Genomic DNA, 17,015 nt, shown 5'->3' with positions numbered 1-17,015 from the left:
ACCTCTGTAATTGTAAACTGGACCAATTCGTACAACAACGTAAAGTACAAGATTACATAAGTAGCAGGCCTAGGCTCTATGCTTGACAAGCCTATCCTAACGTAACAAGTCCTTTATCATACATTACCAAAACTGCACAACTGATGGACTGTCTCGGAATCTGAGTAAATTCTTCGACAAGGTGGCAGCAGTCTTGGTTCCCTAAGCCCATAATCATCCACAATCTCTTTCTGGTATTTTGCTTGGTTTCCAAAGCTAATGAAGAGCAACATTTCAGTAAAGTTTGGATTTGGGAATAAAGATTGACACTGACTAAGTCAGGCCTGGGCTAATGCAGGCCTAGCCTTGGCCTAAACTAACGTTAGATTGCACTATCTTAATAAAGCTTTAGTGCTACTTCTAGGCTCCTAGTCCTAGGTCAATGCATTCTTTGGCAAGGAAAAAATAAATAATTAGGCCTAAGCTATTACTATCATGTAACATTTGAAGACCATTGGCAATACTGGATGTCTGGTATATCATTAGAAAAATAGTAAAATTGAATTTTAGTACTGATGAAGACTAGGCTAAACGAATTTATAACACATTACTATATTATCATTAACTGCATCAAAGAAGGATCATACATCAACAGCCCTTTATGTGATTTATGTGGACATCGATCAAGATAACGGCCTAGGCCTAATTTAGTTTAGTGTTTCTTCGTTGTGAATTTCTAAATTTGCCCTAACAAACCACTATTGTACACATAAGTATTGGACATGGAAAACAAAAACTGATACTTAACAAGGTTATCTGAAGAACATGTTGTATGTTGCAACTAGGCCTACATCAAGTTTCTAAGTGTTGTGTCTATTTGCTAGCATTGTGCCCTCAGCTGGTCAGTAACTTAGTTGGTAGGCCCATGCTTCTTATTCCTATGCCATTCTAGAATTTATAATACTAGTAGTTAGTACATGTATCTTATATTACAATTTTATTGACCTCGACACTTTTTTATCTTCAACCAACTCAAATTTGTCTATTGTTACTTTTAACTGTACATATATTTTTCTTTTGGTTGCAGATCTTCTTTCTTTCCTTCCTAGAATCTTCTTTTCATTATGGCAGCAGGGCTTAGCAACCTCTTCAGTCAATTGGGTAAACTCGGCATTGGTTTAGCAGTAGTTGGTGGAGTGGCCAATTCAGCCCTCTATAATGGTAAGGGAATCAAAAAAGTCACCCTTTATAAGTTTGTAGGTTTTAGTTATATTATGATTATTAATTTAGGACAAGGAATTTGAAGTGTTGAAAAAAAATATTTTGGAAGTCGTGGCGATGCTATATCACTTCTCCTACTTTGCAGAACTCGTAAATTTCACTTTTTCACAGCGACCGATTTGACAATTTCTTAAAGCCTTAATGAAAATAATCAAACTTAGCTTTACAATTGGTAACTGTTTGGTTTTGCTCACATTGTTCATGTCGCAAACCAAAGGAAGCGAAAACTATATTGCTTCCCAAAACAGTTTCTTGTGTAATAAACAGAGAAAGAAAGAGATAGCTGAAGTATCCAGTTCAGAATGTGATTGCATAGTCATTGTTTTTTCTATTAATTTTTAGTTGAACCTGGTCACAGGGCCGTGATCTTCGACAGGTTCGCTGGAGTTAAGGAGTTCGTATCGGGCGAGGGAACACATTTCATGATCCCAGTCATACAAAGACCTATTATCTATGACTGCAGGTCGAAGGCACGCAATGTCCCGGTCATAACAGGAAGCAAAGGTTAGTAAGTACTGTTAACTTGCTAAAACTACAGCAAAAATAAGATACAATTTGTTACAATCGCTATTACATCGCTGATATATACTGGTGGCAGCCATCTTGGGTTACAAAAGGTGTCGCTATCTTAAAATGCATACGTAAACATGTATGGGATAGATATTACACGATTGATCCCAAAGTAAGGCTCAGATATAAAGTTTCCACATCTGGAGCTAAATATTGTTTCCAAGAACTAAAACAAATTAAACAATTGGACTTTCCCTGGAGCTATTTCAAACTAGTCCTCAAGCTATTTCTAACTGCAAAGCTGTCAAACGTTTCATCATATTAATCACCTATACAGAAAGCTCTTTTGTTACAGCTCAAAATGATAAAATGCCCTATTGTTCTGTATTAAAACATTTTAAAGCAGGTAGCTTTGTGAACGATTATTCCGGGGCATTTTCTACATGGCATTGGCTATACTCTGCACAATGTGCCCAATTTGAGGAGTTTTGGACAGACATTTCCTGTCCTTCAGTTGTAAATTTTTTTGCATATGTTTTTCTGAATCTTACATTTTTATTGATATTAGGGAAAATCAAAACATTGTTACTGGAAATAGCTAGTTTTGGCACCAGCCTGATTTAAACATTTCCATGCATAGTTAAACATTTGTGGGGGGGGGGGGGAGTGTGGGGGTGTGGCGGACAAAAGTGCCAGAATGCCTGACTACTTTCAATCCCCATTCCAATTTGTTTGCATTGGTTTGTGGCTAAGACCCTATTTTGAATGTAAGTAGTAGTAATATGTGTAAATCGCAAATTGGAAGATTTTGAAACTTTAGTCGTTCCAGGTTTTAAAGTAAACTTGCCTCATTGGGCTAATGTCCTACATTGTTATGAGCTCTCAAGCATCCAATAACATCAAAACTCAGAAAGTTGCTTTTCAAGAGAGCATAAACTGTGTTAAATTTCTTGAAGAATTTGCACCACTCACAAAATATTTCAGAATTTTTTAATTTTATCTTCAATCTTTGAACTCTTGTAATGATGAAAATTTCCAGTTTCTGATGTTTTAAGATGAATGACATTCAAATTGACACTCATTACAAAAATTATAATTGATGTATTGTATGGCTTTAGAACACATGTTGAAACTAAACCGAATGCGAAACATGTTTAGGCTTTGCCTCAAACGAGGGAAAAATCATGTTCATGTTTAACAGAACAGACTGTTTCTACTTAAAATTTTCAGTTCTCATATTTTGTCCAAAAGTACAAGTATAATATCAAAATATCACTGTTGACTAGTCCATTCAACCTATCCTGATGCATAAAACGTGTGTTCGTTAAAGGCATTGAAGACTCGCCCCAAACCATGTGAGACCATCTGAAAAAGTTAACTTTTCGTTGCTTGCAAGTGACATTTTAGTTGTGTCGCTACAAAATGCAAACAGTAATGAAAGGTGATACCTTGTTATCTTTAGCTGGACCTGAGATGTCTATCGTTTGTTCACTGTGCTGTGGGTATTGACCGCAGCTGTATGTACTGACTGTACACTAGTGTCTAATTACCGACGGTAGCAAGTTGTGTGTGTATTTTCTGGGATCGATGGTGGTGTCTAACACTTCTGTTACACCTCATTCAAAACTAGGTCAGATTACCGGCATTTGACGTTTCTCTTTGCACGAGTCTTCACAACCTTTAAGCTGTCGTTAAGAAAGGGTATCATTTCAACAACATTTGTTCCTCACTAACATTTTTTCTCTCTCTCTTCCTGTCGATAGATTTACAGAATGTGAGCATCACTCTCAGAGTGCTGTTCAGACCAGTCCCGAAAGAACTTCCAAAAATCTATGTCAACTTAGGAGAAGATTATGACGAAAGGGTTCTTCCATCCATCACTAACGAAGTCCTTAAGGCTGTGGTGGTAAGCATAAAATTTAAAGGGTTTTTCTTTGGGTTCCATTCAACCGCATTCCAAATTCCAACCGAGTTTCTCGTGCAGCCCCCTCGGCGGAATCTCAAAGAAATCAGCATCGATACTCCTTTGTGCAGAGATAAAATCGAAGTCACTCAGAATTGTATTTGAATTTTTTTAAAGATATTTAACTATCATCTTTCTTTCTTGGCACAGGCCCAGTTTGATGCCGGGGAACTCATCACCCAGAGAGAGATCGTTTCGCAGCGGGTCAACGAGGAACTGACCGAAAGAGCTGGTCAGTTTGGACTTATACTGGATGATATCTCTCTGGTATGTGTTAACATTTCTGTTGAAGCAGAATCTTAAAACAAACCGTTTATTGAATATATCAACTTGTTTACGTTGCAATATTACCATAGCAACGATATCGGGGGGAGGGGGGGCTGATCCAGGATTCTATGAATGAGGGGGTGTGGCCATGAGGTCTTTGCAGGTGACTGCCATGCCGGGGGGGGGTGCAGGTAAGGGGGTACTCCCTCAAGATGGTGTTTGTCTGAGGCTTATTTGGATTGTTAATTAGATCCATAGTTAGGTCTTGGTGTAAAGGAAGGTAATAACTATAATTACTACTGTTGAATGTCCGTGTGAGGTTAAAGGAGGGTGGGGAATGGGTGGGGGGGTCCGGTGAATTTTCTACCCAAGCAGGAATTTCTACTCTCACATAGAGCCCTCTCACCCTCCTAAATGAAAGACATCAACAAATGCCTTAAAATGCCATTATTTCATCAGAATTACTGTACATGAACCTATATGGTTAAAATGCCATAATTTCATCAGAATTACATGAACCTGTAAGAAGTGGTTTTCCATATTACAAATTACAAATGTATGAATGTATGGATTCTTAAGCATCTTCATTGGCTTCCTGTTAAGTATCCAATTCAAAATTATGGTCCTTAACATACATGACATTTCATTATATGACTCCGAAGTACATAATTGATATGATTATTAAAGAAGCAATGTCCTAAACTCAATCTTAGATCCTCCAGCTAATGGCTGATTGATGATGTACAGGTCTGTAAGTCGGACAATGTATCACGGCGACCAGGGTTTCAGTGAGGCAGCTGCCAAACTGTGGAACTCTGTATCCACGAAACATTAGAAACCCGAACTGTTTAGCTAATTTTCGTGGTAGAGTTAAATCGTATTTATTTCAGATAGCCTATCAAGTCTTGTTTCGTTTGGTGATTTGTTCTCGTTGTGAAGCGCTTTGGAGCACGTCTGGACTGATTAGAGTGCTATATAAATTTGGTTTTATTATAATTGGTATTGTTATTTTTGGTATTATTATTATTATTATTGGTATTGTTATTATTGGTATCATTATTGGTATTATTATTGGTGTTATTGGTATTATAATTATGATTGGTATAATTATTATTATTATGGTTTTGTTATAATTGGTGTTGTTATGATCAATTGGTATTGTTATTATTATTATTGGTATTATTATTATTATTGGTATGGTTATTATTGATATTGTTATTATTTGTATTAGTATTATAGGTATGATTATTATTGGTATTGTTATTATTGGTATTGTTATGATTGGTATTATTATTATAATTATTTTTTTCTTATTGGTATTATAATTATTTTAGTACAGTATTTCATGTACTCTGAAAGAACACATTGGTGGTACCATATTATCGATATGGCTTTTAACATGTATGCAGTTGATGTACCTTTTCCTTTTTTCCCCCTTTGCTTTCATGTAAATAACTGGTTTTGAGAGCTTCAGGGTTGAACACTCATCTCACTTCTTGTCCATGTTTCAGACTCATTTAACATTTGGAAAAGAATTCACAGAAGCAGTTGAGGCCAAACAGGTCGCCCAGCAAGATGCAGAAAGAGCCAGATATTTGGTAGAAAAGGTAAGAAAATTGAGAGGTGCTTTTGACTGTTATTAAACAATCTTTGAAATTTTAAATCGGTTTGCTTAAAGTGTTATTACATGTCTCCTTTTTTGGTTACCATGCCAAAGAAATATTTAAGGCCTGTTTGGGTTCAATCGGGCCCTTGTTGGGAACCAAAGTTTACTTTGAAATTTTTTAAGGGTCAAATCTTTTTGTGTCAACATTGTCACATGAGCCAAGAATATCTGATTTAAATAGTTTTGAAACCTGTGGTGCAATGATTAGTTTTGATGAGTTTTAGGACGAATTTTGGCTTTGCGTCTTGATATAACAAAGCGCAACAAAACGGGATGAAATTTAATGTGTTTTGCAGACCATTATAAGCCACTGCTATCAGTCTAGATTGTGCTTATGTAAAAGTCTCAATTTTTGACATCTGAGCTTCATCAACTAACAGTGACTGACCTGCATACAGGCATGAGCTTTTTACAAAAACTATTATCCTAACTCACTGTAGCATACGCAAATTGGAGCCTATACCGCAAGTTTTGCAAAATTCTGTAATTTTTTTTACCCCAGGCTCATCCCTGTACATAGTCCAGGGGCGTATCCAGGGGGGGTGCAACAGGCACGCGCCCCCCCTATTGGCCGTCACCAAAAAAAAAAAAGTTTAGCAAAAAAAAAAAAAAAATTGATGACGACCTTTATGTGAGATGTCGGTGATCGCTCAACCCCCCCCCCCTCCCGTATGCTTTATTTTTTGTTTGCCAAAAAAAGGTTCTGGCGAAGTTCGGCGGCATAATAGTTTTAGAAACATAGATGGTAATTGTGTGTGTATTATCACTATAAACACTAAATGACATGCCAGCCATACTAAATTGTGCATTTTGTGTCCATATTTACTGGAAATGTTGCTTATTATTAAGGTCGAAAATTGGATCACATATGGCCATGGGCGGCGATCCTGGGTGGAGGGGGGATATATCCCCCCATGGAAATGGGTGGAGGGGATGTAATGCACCATATTCCCCCCCCCACCAAATGCCAGGGATAAGAATATTTTCATGCCTACATTTATGCATCTTCGTTAATGTACGGCTCTTTTTTAGCTTCATTTCTCGCCTACCATAAACGCAGTGCGATCTTTTCAAATAAAGCGTCTTTATAAAGCAAAAATAGTTGACTGTAGGCTTCATTGGCCCTATAACAACAAAATGTATTATTGCGCCCACGGTATTGATATAGTACATATATGCACCCTCATAGTATTCATATAGGTCCTATAGTAGGCCTATACACGTACATGTTCCCTCGAACAGCTGAGAATCTCATGTAACCAGGGTAATGCTTAATACACGTTTCACCTGGATGCCCTAGCAATCGGTACCTAGGAATGTAACTATGTGTAATTGTGTATTGCATGTGTATAGGCCTATAATAGCTTGCATGAGGCCATTTTCTTCATCGAATAATAAAACAGAGCTCTCGAACATTCTAACGTTGCGCCTGAAACAAGATTGACAGGGGCAATTTTCCCAAAATAACACCCGAAATTAAAAAAAAAAAGTATTTTGGATCCTGATTATGAGATATTTCGGACATGACATCCCTATTTTAAAGTTGGGTATATGCCGCTTGGAAACCTCGGGAAGTGCCGTTTCCGGCCATCTAGAGGGTTTGTTAATCCCAAAATTTTCTTGTACGCTTCGCGCCAACTCATGGTGGCGCTACGCTTAGATAGTCAACAAGGTCATATTCCCTCCCCCCCACTCGGAAGTACAGATTGCCACCCATGCATATGACACCATTTTGCATTTCAGCCCTTCTTTGAAAGCAAAAATTGTACACCCCTCCCCTTAGACCCATCCCCCAGGACGGCGATCATTCATGCCTGGCGCCCCCCCCTATTGGAAAATCATGGATACGCCCCTGTAGTCTAACACACAGACCATTAGGGCAGCTCCTCAGATGCAACACAACATTAAATAGGACAACATAAAAGGCTTTTCATGGCCCAAAATGATGACATGTTTATGAAATAATACAAGAAGGTTCAAGTTGAATGTCATGCAAATGTAGCGCGGCTGGGCAAGGGTCAAGGGTCGTGCCAGCCATGCCGTTGGATAAGGGGTAAATAAAAACCGATAAAATATTGTAAATAAATCAAATTATAATTGCATTTAATGCTAAAAAATAACAAAACAATAAAATGGTACAACCTCGATATAACCATCGACCAGCCTGGTAAACCTTCTTGTATTCTTAAAAGAATAGTCCAGGTCAAAATTTCGTTTTGATATGTTAAAAGAGTAACATAAGCTAAGCATTCTGGTGAAATTTTGCATTCAATTCCTATGTACCATTTTTGAGATATTTAGACCTGGACTATTCTTTTAAATGCAATTGCCCCAGAACACATCTTCCCCAGCACAAGTCCTAACTGATTCTCCCTATTCAAATAAAAGCTAAAGAACATGCCGTCCCGAAAGCTACCTAAAGCTACTCAATCTATGGGCTTTCCCCCACCCCCAATAACCCCCGGCCCAGATTGGTCCAACTCTAAAATTAAGCAACGCGCGTTTGTCTGCGGGCGAGAGAGCAATCAATACGCACAAGTTAACGTAAACCTAGCCAGAGTCTAGTGTTAATTATATACAGCTTAGGCCCACCCCATTACACAAGGTTCTCTGTTGGTTTTACTGTATGAAGTTAAAATAATCTGTTTTGGTTTAGTTATTAGACTTAATAAACATTAATTAATTAATTAACATTAAATAAATGGATAAACCTTATCTTTGAGGTCTGTACAGAACATCAATTTAGCCTTAAAAGGAGCATTCCTAGAGATTTATACATTCTTAAAATTTGAATATCTTGAAAACCAGAACAGCTGTACAAATATTACTAATATTAAAAAAAAAATTGCCTTATTTCTTTGGACCATTAAAATTATCAAGACTAAAATTCTACCCAAAATGTTACCAAGTTATAACTTAGAAAATATGCCCAGAGCTATTTTTGATTCCTTGTGGGAGCACATTGACCTATATTTTGCTTAAATCATTCTACGTTAAGAAACATATTGCGACAGCACAAATGCTGTAAGTTCAGTAGGGTCAAATGGAAAATATGAAGTGGTTTGTTTGTGTTAATGCCTCAACAGTTGCTTGAAGGACTTTCAGTTTGGCTTTAAGTTTGATAACTCAAAATAAAAAAAGAAAATAAATTGCAATAACTTGGGAAAACCTCTCAACTCAAGGAGATTTAACATCTTTACCACATCCATTGGTATAATGCCACCAGCACTTTTGATTTAAAAAAAAAAAAAATCTGTTGTTTTTGAGAATATATACTGTGATTGAATGTAATCCATTGATTGCATCTGAGTTTGTTAAGTACCTCAAAAGCACTTTGAGGGCATTTATCACTCCAAAACATTTGACATACCTTTTTTACTACTCTACAGAATGTCTCAGTGAAGTCAATCCGTTTATCCAAATTTATCGTTGTAATAATTGGGAGGTACTATATGTAAGATTTGTGTGTTTGCAATCAAACGGGTGCTGGCAGGCTGAGTTTTTATTCTCTCTCTTTGCTTTCTCTCTCTGTGTTTTGTCGATACACAGGCAGAATATCACAAAACCGCTGCCGTGACGACAGCCGAGGGCGACGCTCAAGCGGCGAAGCTTCTAGCCTCGGCCTTCCAGAAAGCGGGAGACGGTCTGATCGAATTACGAAAGCTGGAAGCCGCGGAAGACATCGCCTTCCAGATGTCTCGCTCCCGAAACGTGTCGTATCTACCTCCCGGCCAGCAAACGCTGCTCAGCTTACCAATGAACTAAAAGGCACAGGAGGAGGAGATGCAGAACGTTTATGCGGCGTGCGTCGTCGCGCACGGAAAGCCGCAGAAAGTTTCCAGCGGGTAATTCAGTCGTACCAGGACTCAGGAGGGAATAAAAAATGTATCGAATGTGAAGGGTTTTTCGGTTAAGTCTTGGCTTTGAAAGGAGTTCTCATCTGTTTTACTTTCCCTATTTGTACACACTCTTGTTTTGTATAATGTTTCTAAAACCAGAATCATAATCGTTATATCAAATCCATCCTGTATTAAAATTCATGATCACGTTGACTTTTTTTCATCAGAAGAAGGGATTTAGATTGTTTAAGTCAGCGGTTCTTACCAGTGTGTAGCTATGACATACATCATGTTAAAGGGAAAACAAAACCCAATTGAATAGAGAAGTCTGTGATTGACAGACTTCTCCAGCAGCTAAGACAATACAAAATCGGGCCCAATTTGCGAGATATCCTATTTAAGATGTCATTTCGGTCTGGGTTATGTCATTGTGTGTGTAAATCTGTGACGTCATATTTTCAAGGTAGAATGTTAACAGTGTTGATACTGAAAACCAATACCAATCATTGGGTCATGTTAAGGGCTTTGATATTTTTTTAGATCTAGCATTAAGAAAACCCATCTTCATTACAGGAAATAAAAATCAAATCAAACAGGAAATTAAATAAATTGAATAAAAAAGAAATTAAGGACAGACGTTAAGCCCACAAGATGATATGATATTTAAAACTTGTTCAAGTCTTTCAGCCTGGTGTATAAAGGACCATCAAACCTATAAAAGCTTGAATAAATTGAATAGGGTTTTCCTTGGCTGTTTTTTGGGGACATTTGTTGATCACAGTTGTATCTCTATCACATAGACAAAGAAAGATGATTTGGGGTTAGTGTCTTCTATCGAGACAGCGAAGAGAACTAGGTATGACAAGAAAAGGCAAATAAAAAATGTGAGAAAGTAAGTTACACAATGTTGTAGGTTATCAAGTTTGATAGCAAAAAATATCTTCCCCTGTTGCTTTCTTCTCCCCAATCCTTGTCTACTAATCCCCTTACATCTATCTCTTTGTGTTCACCATGCTCATTAACCTGTCTGTATTCTGTGCATGTTTTTTTCCCTTCTGTTACTTGTCAATTAGCCTCTGAAGAAGATCCTGCTAGGATCGAAACATCAGGCCAACTTACTTTTACACAGAAAAATATGTGCGAAAATTTTGGATGTCTGACATGTTATACTGCCACCCTCCAACAATTTGCACTTGCTGAGAAATGCAAAATCTACCCCTCCCCCCCCCACCACCACCACCACCACTGCAAGAGTAAAGTTGATTCAATTTTAAATAGAGATTATCTCAGCCGACCAAACGTGCATATTGTGTGTAACTCTTGAGCACAAAAGTTTGTGTCCTACTCCTATGCAGCCTGGCTGCAGGTATGCTGCATACCCCCTCAGCTTTCTACTTTGCATTGGTGCCGTAGTTCTAGAAAATAAACACAGAACAAGAATGGTGTTCAAAATGGTGTAAAATACCCAGTACAGTAATGTTAAATTTTAAAGAGTGGTTACGTTCTCCAGTAAAATGCCGATATTTCCATTTCAGGGGGATTTCAATTTCATAGTTATGATAGGTGTACTGGTGTGGTATACACCATCATATTGGAACACCATATTGGTGTCTATATTTTATTTGTGACATATATATATACATTTGGTCTAAGTGATGAGTAATTCTGACCATTTCTGTCAAACTGCATGTTTTTTTTTAGTACGGGCATGTTGGGTATAAAGTAACAATATTTGGAGTTTTCGATACCATTTATTGAATGATTTTCTGACTCAAATTGAAGCAGACCGACCTTTCACAAGGTTTTAAACTCGGAACACCAAAAAAAGATCTGTCTGTGTACATTTGTGTATCTTGTATCCAAATACCATTCCAGCCAACTGAAGCAAAAAAACCTGTTTGCTGTTTAAAAAACTTGACATTTCCACATTTGTGGTAAGATTTTTAGGGCCTAATCATTTCATACAAGGTAGAAAAAGCATCCCTGGTCGCAAATTTTGGCAAATTTTGTGTTTTTTCAATATATGGGGCTTAGGGAAACAATTTGTAGTTCGCACAGTATAATGGATACAAAATTGTTTTATAGCAAGATGACAATCGCAGAGTTTCAAATACCCCGGTTAACCTCTTGTTCTTCTTGTAAGAAGAATATTCAAACTTACAGGGGTATAGTGATACCAAAATATGTCATGTACAGAACCAACTTCTGCAGGGAAATGCATGAAATCAGTCTTTAATCATGACAATCCCCCTCTTTGTTATACTTTTTTATTTCTCAGAAATGTTAAGTTAGGTGCTAAAAATTTGTTTCGATGCTGTACTGTTTATTTTTCGTTTACGTTCAGTATTGTTTGATATCCCTCAAAGATCGCACTTGGAAAAAGCAGTAATCAAAATCTCCTGTAGAGTTTTGATTCAGTGATGATTCCACACATTTTATGATAAGAAATTTTACGCAGTCTTTTGATATAGAACTCCCATAGAAATATCTCACAAAGTTCATTCTATCATCCCTTCAATCGGTGACATTTTGAGAAACCAAGAAAAAACTATCTATTGTGAAAAAGTGAGATCATTAAAGCTGGAAATGAAATGGAAATATGTCTTTTTGTTTTTTGATGATTTATCCCTGTTGTCTTTCCTATAAGCAGATTCTTTGGAATCTTATATTGCAAGAAAATGTGTAAAATTATTTATGATGATGTAGTTTTTCTAATTATTTTATAAGTCTATACAGAAATTTAAATTTTTATGCTTAACAATGGTTTTTCGTGGCTTGAATATAAATCCAAACTGAAGCTGTTAGTACGCCCTCTACTTTGCCGCCCCTGCCTCCATCTCCAACTTTTCTCTACGCCTTCAAAACCAAAAGCTATATCAACCTACAATGAACTCCTTGCCAAGGACCACACCTGTAGGATGGTAGAACGTCCATTAATATTGTGAACTTTAAGTTATGTTCTAATTGAACAATTAAGTCAAATTTTGATCACGAAATAAGATACAAATGTTGAAATAGATTGTCAATACTCCCAAGATAAATCATTTTCAAGATTGAAATGTCAAAGGTTTGCTATAAATTATTTGAATTTCGGGACAAGATGAACATGTATGTGATGATAAAATGTCAAAGTGAAATATTACAATCATAAATTTGTAATAACAAATTTATAATTTGTTATCATAAATTTATAATTTGTGCACTTGTCATTCAGTCTTTGAAGACACTTGTCATTTAGCACTTCAAAAGGCACTTGTCATTTAGCCTTTGGAGAAGATCCTGCTAGGATCGAAACGTCAGGCCAACTTACTTTCACACAAATTTTTGTTTTGTTTTTTGTTATAACAAATAAATCATTTTTATAAACAACTAATGTGAATTCTATAGCCCTAATAGGGCTTTCGTAGAATGACAACTTAGGTAGAATATACTAAAACACCGCCGCCTTTACTTTTGTAACCTTCCGATTACCACCTGTCATAAAAACGACTGGCTTGCAAAGACTACATGGCAGACAAGTTGTTTTCATACATTGTTAAGTGTGTATAGTCTCCATTCATCCCGTATACGTTTGTGTAAATACATATGTGTAACTTGTAGGGAAAAACAGGTTCATACTCAACACGGCGCCGCTGTTGCAAGCACGCATTCCGCTATGGCGACAGACTGGCGACGTACGATATTCTCAACGTTTATACTGTTTACTATTAATTGTGGTAAGTGAAACATCTTATTGAAATCTTAGTTATTACATGCCGTAAGATCTGTACTTTTTTTTGGATTAATTCTTCATAAATCGGGTATTTTCATCGATGAGTCTGACATCAGGTTGTGTTGTGCAATGTTGGGATAATTGTGTACACTAACTTCGATGCCTACTATAGGCTAGTTACGCGTTCACAGTTACTAACGTCCAAGGCCCACCTCGTTAGGCTACTGAGAAGATTAATTTAACCTATTTTCCACGAGTCGTCCTTCATAGACTGGTACTATAGTATATACTTAGCCTAACTTAGGATTTCTTACAGTACTAAATTCTCTAAACAGACATGAAGCTGCATCACTAACCACTTCAGTGCTCCTAATGTCACTTAGCCAAAATCATATCGGTTTCCACCTTATGAAATTGTTTGTTGACCAACAGACATCAGATACTTAGGCCTATAACTAAGGCTATATTGACAACTTCCTTTAATATAAGTGTACTCTACAATTGTAGTGTAGATTTACACTGAAATTCCAACTCAGTAGAACATAGGCTGTGCCTGTGAGTCCTTACGACAGCCAAATGTTCAGTAAAAGGCAACACATGTAGAGGTTTGCCTGGATTTGCATTTAAGTTCACCATAGTAGTGTTGCTTTGAGCTTAAAGAGTACTTTTTATTCACAATCTTTGAGCTCACCATACCCTAGTTCAGCAGTTCTCAAACTTAAAGGTCCATCCCTCAGAATCAATGCTCAGCATACATTAAACCTGGCTGACAAAAATGCACTTTTATAATCGATCTCCATTGGCAAGCTCCAAAAAACCTTTTCTGATGTTTAGAAAAATCCTGCGTCCCACTGAAAAGTTGTGGGTTTGTGGCCTATAGTTTGCAGACTGGAGCTAGGTAGATCTATGATTAAGAACAAAGTATTAATATCTCACATTACTGAATGTGTTGTACAGGCTAAACAAGGAACTTGTTGAACCAGTTACTAAATAGTATTAATTATCAATTGTTATTATGATACTTTTTTTGTAAATATATCTGGACCCTTGTTATGTCTGCACCTTTATCTGTGATCTCTCTTCTTTTGCCATTGGGGAAAGAAATAAACATTTATGCAATCTCTTTGAAGTAATCACTTACTGGATTGACACCCATAACTTGTTTTGTTAATTACCACAACCATAGTTCAGACTACAATAACAGCCATACTGTACAATTCATTATGTACTTACGTGTGGTTAGGCTTCCCAATCAGAAAGCACCTCCCTGGTAATGGACCGTGTTGGATACTACAGTTCAAATGGTAAACGATTCGGAACAACGGTCGTTAACTGTTTAGTGAACGAAACTGGCAACACTAGTGCGAGGTGGATAATATTATCAAGTGTTTATTTGGTGTCACACCTTTTACGACACACACACAAATACTGTAGGCTTTCCAATGTGAAACCCATCTGAATGGAATCTGTTAATATACACTTTAAAAAATTGTTCCGACTAACCTAACCCTCCCCAACACAGATGAGATACACTATATACTGTAGTATAAGACAATAATTTAAATAACTTCCAAGAACCTCTGTTTGAGAGAGTCTTGATGTGCTAGACTAGGTAGTTCAGCCAATTTGATGGATGTGCCTACAGGGATAATATTGAATGAGCGATTTTCTTAATATGCCAAAGCGGTTCATACAGTAGAACCATAATCAGAGCCATGAGTGATCTTTGAACAGTAGCAAGACTTGCTTTGTAAAAAAATTTTACAGTATAAATGTTTTAAAATTAATTTTGTGTAAACTTACAGTACTAATCTGGTATTGCCATCTCAGTGTTATCATTGTGAACATACAGTATATTATTTTGTCAACATATTTATCAGAAGAAGAAGAAGAAGAGGGAAAAAGATGGATCCCATTTATTTATTTATTCAGATTTAGAGATATCATGTGCCAACTGTATTTCTCAAAAATTTCCACCAAGTTTGCAATATGAATGTTGCAAGATTGTTACCTGAAAACCTTTAACAAAGGATTGAAAGTCCAAGTCAGACTTATTAACTTGCGCTCCTGCTGTTTTTCCCGACATTTTCTTTGAAACTATTAGTTCAGCAGGTGACAGGTGTAATTATAGCTCAATGTACTGTAGAAGTCTCATGTACTGTATGTTGAACAAACAGGTTTCCTCGGACACTGGTTGGATTCAGGCAACGCCTCAATTAACTTTTAGACCCTTTCAAAACACATACCGTAGAAGGTGGGCGTGCTTTGACATTGCATAATCTCGCACAAACCATGCTAGGGAGGTTTGAACGTGTGTTCATGGTTTATACATAGGAAAGTTTAAATGTTACTGGTCTGAAATTAAGCGTTGATCGTAAAACAAAGTGTTCAAATTGCTGTCACACAGGGTAGGCTTGATTGTTTGGCTGTCACTTGGCACGTTAAAGCAGTCTTGTGATTTTTTTAAGTCTCATTAATTTGGTGCAAAAGTTGTGTATACACGTACCTGTCCTGGATAGTACGGCAATTGAAAACAGACGCCACACAGTTTTGTCAAAGGTCTTCATGTAATCAGGAGATTCACTTATTTTACTGTAGCCTTCATTTTAATAATTTAATCATTTAACAGGTCTATCGCATCGCAAAAAGGCAATACCAATGCACAGTTGCACATGTATGCTGTTTCTTACACAAGGAACCATAGTCATTTAAATAAGAGTGAAACCAAATTTGAATACTGGATCATGGCCTGCTACCACATGCCCGAAATACTGTACTTTTGGCTGTTAACTCAAAGACTACATCATTGTTAAAATTCATATATAGTTTGCAGATCTACTGTAGCTTGGTGAGTACAAGACCCCTTTTGAAATTGGTGGAGGTCAAAGGTCATTAGCCATCTCCATTTAAATCAAATGGCTGAAAATCTTGTGAACATGATCAAGAAGTAGTAAGTACATCTTTCTTGAACTTTGTACTGTACATTGTATTTAGATCCAGCTTGGTGAATGCAAGAAACCTATTGAAATTGGTAGAGGTCAACAGCCCTGGGTCAAAATCTGAACCCTTTTTAGCAAGATAACTCCAAAACTAAAGCTAAAATTAATCTGCAATTTCTCCAATGCTTTGAGTTTCTTTTGGTCAAATTCAGTTGTTAAGTTTTGTGAAGGAGCACTATAGGTCTTCAACAAATCGTACAGTCATCCAGGAAATGAAGTCTCGCTTTAACACACTTAGGGGCCCTTATCAGTTTTCACCCTCTGAGCTTCGAGTGGTCAACAGGTTATCTCAAGTGGCCTCAAAATTGGCTCAAGGGATATCTAGGTTATCTCAAATGGACTCGAAATTGGCCATTTTCTCTACATATGATTTATATACTAAATGCCTGTTGCTTTGGCATTTAAGTTATGCAAATATTTCACAGTGTATAAACAATGTCATGTAGAGCTCTCGGTCATCAATGACAAAAGAGATCCATGGTTGCAACTGACTTGCTAGCTCCAAATTGCTAACTTAAAATGTCCTCTCATGTACACATCTAGAGTATCTGTATTTCACATTGGAAGACATTCTTTCTGGAATATAAAACATTTTTGGAAAATTCTATAGTACTGCAAAATCCTTGCCAGTGGATTACAAATAAAGAGCTGAAAATCTCTGATCTTTTCAGGTTTCTCATTTAATTTTTGGAAAAATCTAACTCACTTGCTCAGATACATTAGTCAGATAGGTATCTGGAAGAATTTTGAGCAGATTGTATGGCAAAGAATCACAAAGCTTGAAATTGACTTCTGGTTC

At 36.9% G+C, this 17,015-nt stretch overlaps 2 protein-coding genes across 2 annotated transcripts in view; both read left to right on the top strand.

Annotated features, from left to right (window-relative positions):
• The first annotated feature begins 74 nt into the window (after positions 1-74).
• On the top strand, positions 75-12,103 carry LOC139964507 (prohibitin 1-like). Its single transcript, XM_071966113.1, has 7 exons — positions 75-233; positions 1,067-1,200; positions 1,603-1,764; positions 3,534-3,676; positions 3,884-4,000; positions 5,512-5,607; positions 9,216-12,103. Exons 2-7 carry the CDS (start codon positions 1,104-1,106, stop codon positions 9,429-9,431), a joined length of 831 nt encoding a protein of 276 aa, XP_071822214.1. The 5' UTR covers positions 75-233; positions 1,067-1,103; the 3' UTR covers positions 9,432-12,103.
• A 957-nt stretch (positions 12,104-13,060) lies between these two features.
• The window catches only part of LOC139964938 (activin receptor type-1-like), a 55,093-nt gene continuing 51,138 nt past the window's right edge, over positions 13,061-17,015 (top strand). The window contains exon 1 of the mRNA XM_071967032.1: positions 13,061-13,221. Within this exon, the coding sequence (XP_071823133.1) occupies positions 13,161-13,221 (61 nt within the window). The 5' untranslated portion in view covers positions 13,061-13,160. The remainder of the gene's footprint in view (positions 13,222-17,015) is intronic.

The sequence above is a fragment of the Apostichopus japonicus genome, chromosome 23 (assembly GCF_037975245.1).
Source record: "Apostichopus japonicus isolate 1M-3 chromosome 23, ASM3797524v1, whole genome shotgun sequence".
NCBI classification, from domain to species: Eukaryota; Metazoa; Echinodermata; class Holothuroidea; order Aspidochirotida; family Stichopodidae; genus Apostichopus; species Apostichopus japonicus.
Note: the sequence above shows the minus strand (reverse complement) of the source record. Positions and strands in the feature narration are given on the sequence as shown.

Bases quoted from the DNA above. Each gene is read 5' to 3' on its own strand.
- LOC139964507 (XM_071966113.1), top strand. From the start codon at position 1,104: ATGGCAGCAGGGCTTAGCAACCTCTTCAGTCAATTGGGTAAACTCGGC. The intron at 1,201-1,602 runs GTAAGGGAATCA...ATTAATTTTTAG, and splicing joins CAATTCAGCCCTCTATAATG to TTGAACCTGGTCACAGGGCC. The intron at 1,765-3,533 runs GTTAGTAAGTAC...TCCTGTCGATAG, and splicing joins GGTCATAACAGGAAGCAAAG to ATTTACAGAATGTGAGCATC.